We start from the raw sequence: 7,397 nt of genomic DNA, 5'->3' as shown, positions 1-7,397 counted from the left end.
ATATTGGCAGGATCTCAGCTCCACGCAAGCAATCCGGAATACGTGCCCCCTTCGTAATAGCATTGCCCAGAAAGGCCCCCAAATTTTTAGATCATGTTTGGAAAGGTCTTCTGGAATACTGTCTATTCCACAAGGAACCTTTCTTAAAGCATCCTCCACATCTTTGCAGTCAAACATTAGAACTTGACGGTTGGGCGAGGGACATATTTCATTGAGAGAGCAATCACTTTCCACTTCCAACCCCCTAAATTGGGTTTCAAAATTCCCAACCCAGTCCTCAGATGACACATGGTTAACTGGAACTTGAGAATTGGGATTATTTCCCCACTTAACTATGTTCCAAAACCTAGTCTCGTTTTTCAACCTGCTAGATTTGAGGAGCTCCTGCCAGTTTTGGTCATCCCACTCTTTCTTGGCATGGCTTTAGGCTTTGGGCTTTGCGATAGTTGAGCCTGGCCTTTTCTAATGTCTGGTATGTTTCCAGACCTTATAGCGAACTCCAGCAGGCCATAAGATTCACGGCAAGATTTGTTATACCAAGAGTTGCCAGGTACTTGGGTTTTGGGCCTTTGGGGTTTACTGATTTTGGAAAAATAAGATTTTAACTCCAAGAAAAGTAATTCATGGAGTGCGGTTGTCTTCCCAATTATATCTTCCTGAGCAGTGAGCGATCGCAGGACACACAAAGTTCGAGATACCTCCAGATTTGTCTTTACTAGAACCTCAGGGTCATCTATGATCCTAGCCCAACGTACCCTGCACATATCATTTGTAAGCAGGGTGTCCGCAGTAATTATCACAGTAGGATTAATACTCCTTTCACCTCTATTTAGGTGGAGGCTCAACAAAAGCGAGTTATGATCGCTCTCTGGATGGTCGAGAATCAACATATCATCAAGTATGGACCTGTACTCAGTCTTGATGAGGATATTATCAATACGACTTGTATATAGTACCAATATACTTAAAAAAATTACACATGTAGTTTGGTAATTGTCGCAAGATTGAATGTGTACAGAGGTGTGCGATAAAAAGAAATTTTGAATAGTATGCGTGAATTATGAATGTAAGTTCTAACTAGTGGTGCATAAATTGGAAATATAAGAACTATAGCTTTATATTTTCTCCAGTTTGTATATTTTCAGTAGGGTTTGTATATGAAGAATAATGTTTTCCAGACTTTAACTTATCTTTAACTATTTCCTTTATTAATAAAAGTTTGGAGTGGCGTATAATTGAGTGGTAAAGAATGGAGTGGCATACAGTGTAATATAGAGTGGAGCAGTGTCTAAATGAATAGCGTTTAGCTGTATAGAGCAGTGGCGTTGATATGAATAGCATACAGTGGAATGACATGCAGCGGAATAGCATACACTGGAGTGGAGTAGAGTGGAGAGACGTAGAGTGGCATACAAAAGAAGAGAGTTGCATACACTAGAGCAGCATAAAGTGGGGTGGCGGAGAGTGGAGTGTGGTACAGTCTAGTGGAGCCCAAAGGAATAGCATAGACTGGAATGATTTAGAGAGGAATGGCATAAAGTGAAGTGGTGTAGAGTTAAGTGTTGTAGAGTGGATCGGGTAGAGTGTAGTAGGGCAGTGTACAGTGTAACAGCCTACTGTTGAGTGGCGTAGAGCAAAGTGTTGTAGAGTGGAGTTGCAGACCATGGAATTATATCGAGGGTAGTGGCGTAGTGTGTAGTGATGCAGAGTGTGGTAACGTGGATTGTCATAGAGTGGAGTGTCATGTGGTAGAGGGACATAGAGCAGAGTGGTGCAGAGTGGAGATGCTTACACTGGAATTGCTTACAAGGCTATCAAGAAATAATAAAAATAAAAAAAACTATTTATAAAGTGCATGATATCTGCGACTGCATTGTCCCAGTCCTGATAAGATCTAGCTACCAAAAAGAGACACAGAAAGCTTGAAGAACAGCTGTTGCAGCACAATACATTTTATAAAATATAAATTTCATCCATGTTTATTTTATTTGTTCATATGCTTGAATAATTTTCTATCTTTTAAAAATGTTTCTACAGCTGGTACAGTACCATATGTACTTTGAGGATAACTGTTTTCTAAGTCTGTTTATAAACACACACATAAAACTATTCAGGCAAATAAAATAATTAGGAAAAATGCTACTAAGTTGACCTTCACAGTAGTGGCCCGTGCAGTGGTGGAGTGGTGAGGCCGAGTGGGGGGGGGGGGGGGGAGGGAATTTCAACAGATGACGACAAGGGAAAAATGTATTATATACTTAATTTTTCCATGTAGTTGTCCACCTCTCTTACCTGCATGGGCTGCTGCTGGACCTTCATAGATTAAAACTAATTGAAAAACACACTAATGATAATCATATGCACCTTCATAATACAATTGATATGATGAACATTGGTGCTTCATTTCCCGTATTGTATTTAAATTGTCAGAAATAGACTTACATGTCACAAAATAGTGTTGTTCTCAGGATAACATTTTAATAGCAAATTACAAATTACTTTTCTTATCCACTCCTCTTACTTACATACTATGTTAAAATACAGATAGTCTTTAAAAGCAAATACATAAGTATGGATGATGGGTTAAAAAAATAGGGCCAATCTTACCTTAGTAAACAAAATGATAGAAGACCACTTTCCTTGTTTTTTACTGCTTTATGTAAATGGGAGCTATATAAATATTTGGATCCAGTTAGAAGGTATTACTAACAGAACACCTAGTTTCTCCTGGATGTCATCTTAGTCTTAATTACATTCAGCAGATGATTGGCAGATAAAAGAAAAACAATGCTGGACCATTTACAATACCTTAAGCTTCATTTCTGCTCTTTATTCCTTTGGGTCATTTTCTTATGCTCTAACAGCCCAATTGAGTAGAATTGTTTTATGCATAAATGTTACTACCTACACTCACCTTTTATTTTTTACAATATTTTTCCACCTGATTTCCTCTATTATGACATTCCTAGTAGAGTTGTCATTCCCAGCTACCAAATTGGATATTTAGAAAGAGAGCATTAGTTTACATAAAATTGGGGCCTGATCAAGTTTGAGGGTCCTCCTGTCGTGCTGTACTGCCACACTGACTAAAGGACCACCAAGCCAGTAGTGCACCCACAAGCCAGATTGCAAGTATAATCCAGAGCAGGCGGGCGGCGCTGCTGCGGTCTCATGGTGGTGGTCTGTTAGGCTCATAGGAGAGTCTATTTTGCAGATCGCTGCCATGACAGTGCCTGCAGCACATTCATGTCACAGTGTGCAATTCTGGGGTGCAATTCTGGGAGGGGCATGTACCCCCAGGCCCAGGAGCACCATGGGGTCCTATTAGGGCCATTTTATTTGCCTGTCTGCCACCCTTTTCATGGCAGAATAACCACCATGTAAAGGAAGGTGGACAGGCAACTCCTAATATGCTCAGCGTGATGCAGCGGCACCACCAGCATATTAGTGCTCCTGACAAGGGGACTACCACCACGGGATCCTGGATCCCCAGCAGATGCAAAGGTCTTGTTGTGGTACGGCACTCATATTGGTTACTGTCCTCGTAATTAGTCCCTTAGTGTCATGATGATGATGAATATTGAATCAGGACAATACTGTTTTAAGACTATTTCTATATGGTGGATATCACCGGCTCCTTCATAACATCCAAACATTCAATCTTGCAGTCAAGAAATTCAGTATCTCCTAACCAGCATCAATAATGAGTGTTCTTTTGTATAAGTGACCTTGCTAAAGCATCCTTGACTTCCTTGTTCCTTAGACTGTAGATAAGAGGATTTAGCATGGGGATAATCACTGTATAGAACACTGACACCACCTTGTCCTGGTCCACCGAATAACTAGAGATGGGTCGTACATACATGAAGATGGCTGTACCAAAGAAGAGAAAGACCACAGCAAGGTGTGAAGCACAAGTGGAGAAAGCTTTGCTTCTGCCTGTTCCGGACTGTATCTTTAGAATTGCTGACAAAATATATGTATAAGAGATTATAATCACTACTACAGATACTGAACCAAGGGAACTTGAAAGAAGGAACATGACAACTTCGCTTATATATGTATCAGCACAAGAGAGTTTTAGAAGCGGAGGGATATCACAGAAGAAGTGAAGAATCTCATTAGAATCACAAAATGGTAGACGAAAAGTGAAGCTTGTATGTATCCCTGATGTCAGGACACCCCCAGAGTATGCTGCAGCCACCAATAGTACCCTGGCCTCTTTGTTGACTATAACAGAGTACAGCAAAGGTTTGCATATTGCCACATAGCGATCATATGCCATCACTGTTACAAGGAAACATTCTGTACCCACAAACAGACCAAAGAAGTATAGCTGAATAGCACATCCATAAAAAGAGATGGACTTTCTCTCAGTGAGAAAGTTGGCCAACATCTTTGGTGTGATAACTGATGAGTAACAAAGATCTGAGAAAGACAGATTACTGAGAAAATAGTACATTGGAGTATGAAGATGAGGATCAACCCAGACCAGGGTGATGATTCCAAGATTGCCAATCAGGGTGAGAGCATATACGATAAGGAAGATCACAAAGAGAGGAATCTGAAGCTTTGGGTCCCCAGTAAGGCCGAAGAGGAGAAACTCTGTCACTGAGGTCCCATTTCTTGCATTCATCATTTCAAAAGATGCAATTTGCTGAGTGAATAAAATCAAAATTAATACATGGTACTTCATAAAAACATTGTGAATGATTATAATCATTATTAGAAACTGCTCCCAGCACACAACCTTGCATACTTATCAAAATTAGATTTAATTATGAATAGAGTTTCACAATGATAACTAATAAATATTAAGGAGCAAGTTTTCATAAACAAATTTATGTCTCATGTGTCACACATTATTCAAAACCCCATTTTGATTTGGACATTTTCCTTTCAACAAGGTAATCTACTGGAATATTGTTGCCATACTATTATGAAATAGCGTAGCAAAAATATTATAGTTAAACAAGGATGGTTCTGTTGAGTAGAGCAAACATGAATGAAAGATGCTTTTAATGCTATCTGCAAATTAAGAACTCTGACACACAGCAATAACATGAGTTCCTTATTACTTAATGAATAAGGCATAAGGCAACCAAATGCTTGGACAAAGAGATTTATATCAGAATTACTTCATTCTATGATATATACAATATAATATTGTAGACTGTCAAGATCAATACAAAAAGTGGGGGTGACAAGTGTGCCTGGTGCTTAAGTGGTGAACAATATATACAGTGCAAGACAGGTAGGGGACTAGTTGTTTCCGAGAATCCTGAATTAGCATGTATTTCAAGATATTGGGCCATTAAACCTCTTTGTCTATTTTCCAGGCTTAGATATCCGTCCGTCAATAGGATTGTCTTCCAAACAACTAGTTCCCCACCCGCCGGGACCACACATTGGGGCACAAATGGGTCAAAACGTTGATGCTTTATCCTAGGTCCATAATCACCAGGATTCTATACTTGAATACATAGAAACCCTTGTTTTGAACACAGTCATCTGGCCTACCTTCATTATCCCTTGTACATATGTAAATGAATGCACTATGTATATTAATCACCACTTAAGCACCAAGCACACTTGTCACAGAACGATCCTTGTTTAACTATATACTTACCCAGGCTCTGAGTAACACAGGGTCACCCCTTTTTCATATAGTAGCAAAAATATTAACCACTACAACATATTGAAGATTAAGCATAGGTTTATACCCCGGCAATAGTAAAAGTATGTATGTATATATATATATATTCACTGAAAAAACCATAGGTTATAGACCATATATAGTTAGGAATTCGCATTTACAAAACCTTATTTTACTCACACAAAACCATTGAAATTCCATATATAGTTAGTTGCACTAACTATATATCGCGCACCCGCAATCCACTGCTGATGATGTCACATATTACATCATTCATGACATGGTCAGTGACATCACTGATGACATCACTGATGACATCTCAAATGACATCACTGATGACATCTCAAATGACATCACTGATGACATCACTGATGACATCTCATTTGACATTACTGATCACATCACTGATGATATCATTCATGTGATAATACGATGAACCTCTTCAGACTCTAATATAACCTTAGATACAATCAGTGTAAACAGACACTCACAGACTGTCACTCATCCATGGAGTTACTCACACACCTAGTCAGTCATGCAAAGAATCAATCACACCTCCATTTCCTCAACTATACAGTTATACAAACTTTACTTATTCAAACATATACTAACACATATTTACTCTCTTATACAATCCCTGATACAAGTTCACAATGATCCATACAGCCACTCACACATTCACTGGCTCTTATGCACAGTTATTTATATATGTCAACTCTCACATGTACTGTGTTTTACATATGTACTTACTTTGACATGTAGCACTGAGATATCCATTCACTCACCAATACACTCATGCACACAGTCAACCGCCCATACAGCTGTTTCCACATGCACTTTTGAAACCATACATCTAGTGAATCAACTGCTCACACATCTATGCACAGAGTCATACACCTCCCAGCCACCCACACACACACTCAGTCTCCCATACAAATACTTGGGCAACCAATCAATAACCCATATAGTTACTCATATAGCTACTTATCAACACATGCAACAGTTTACAGAACAACAAATTAAGACAGTTTAGTCACTAACCCATGCACTCAGTGAGACACATTTAATCACTCACTCATACAGTCAGTCATGCACCTACTAAATCCTTCATCCAGACATTTATACATCCACTCATTCTTCAATATGTAAGACATATTTTAACTTTACAGAAACATACAGTCACTGGATGTTGTCATCAGTGATGTCATCAGTGATGTCATTTGAGATGTCATCAGTGATGTCATCAGTGATGTCACTGACCATGTCATGAATGATGTAATATGTGACATCATCAGCAGTGGATTGCGGGTGCGCGATATATAGTTAGTGCAACTAACTATATATGGAATTTCAATGGTTTTGTGTGAGTAAAATAAGGTTTTGTAAATGCGAATTCCTAACTATATATGGTCTATAACCTATGGTTTTTTCAGTGAATTTTCAAGGTTTTGTAAATGCTAATTCCTAACTATATATGGTCTATAACCTATGGTTTTTTCAGTGAATTTTCAAGGTTTTGTAAATGCTAATTCCTAACTATATATGATCTATAGCCTATGGTTTTTTCAGTGAATATATATATATATACATACATATATAAACATATATCATCTGTATATCTATATAAATACAAACATAAATGCATGCATACATATACTTATATGCATTTTAGGGTTGTTAGGGCGTTTTCGTGTGTATTATGTTGCTTTTTTAGGGCTTTTGGGTCAATTAAGTAGGGTTC

The 7,397-nt window shown here is 38.4% G+C and overlaps 1 protein-coding gene across 1 annotated transcript; it reads right to left on the bottom strand.

Annotated features, from left to right (window-relative positions):
- Positions 1–359: 359 nt before the first annotated feature.
- On the bottom strand, positions 360–4,639 carry LOC147735014 (olfactory receptor 5AP2-like). Its single transcript, XM_086952564.1, has 2 exons — positions 3,711–4,639; positions 360–627 (listed from the first exon to the last, which is right to left on the bottom strand). Exons 1-2 carry the CDS (start codon positions 4,637–4,639, stop codon positions 360–362), a joined length of 1,197 nt encoding a protein of 398 aa, XP_086808690.1.
- Positions 4,640–7,397: the final 2,758 nt, after the last annotated feature.

This window comes from Lissotriton vulgaris, chromosome 1_2 (genome assembly GCF_964263255.1).
Source record: "Lissotriton vulgaris chromosome 1_2, aLisVul1.2, whole genome shotgun sequence".
Taxonomy (NCBI): Eukaryota; Metazoa; Chordata; class Amphibia; order Caudata; family Salamandridae; genus Lissotriton; species Lissotriton vulgaris.
The sequence above is the reverse complement of the archived record's forward strand: the minus strand, read 5'-3'. Positions and strand labels throughout refer to the sequence as shown.

Excerpts from the sequence above, each read along its gene's own strand:
- LOC147735014 (XM_086952564.1), bottom strand. The coding sequence starts at position 4,639 with ATGATGAATGCAAGAAATGGGACCTCAGTGACAGAGTTTCTCCTCTTC. Across the intron at positions 628-3,710 it reads AGGTCACTTATACAAAAGAA|CCATGAATTACTTTTCTTGG; the intron begins CACTCATTATTG and ends GACAACCGCACT.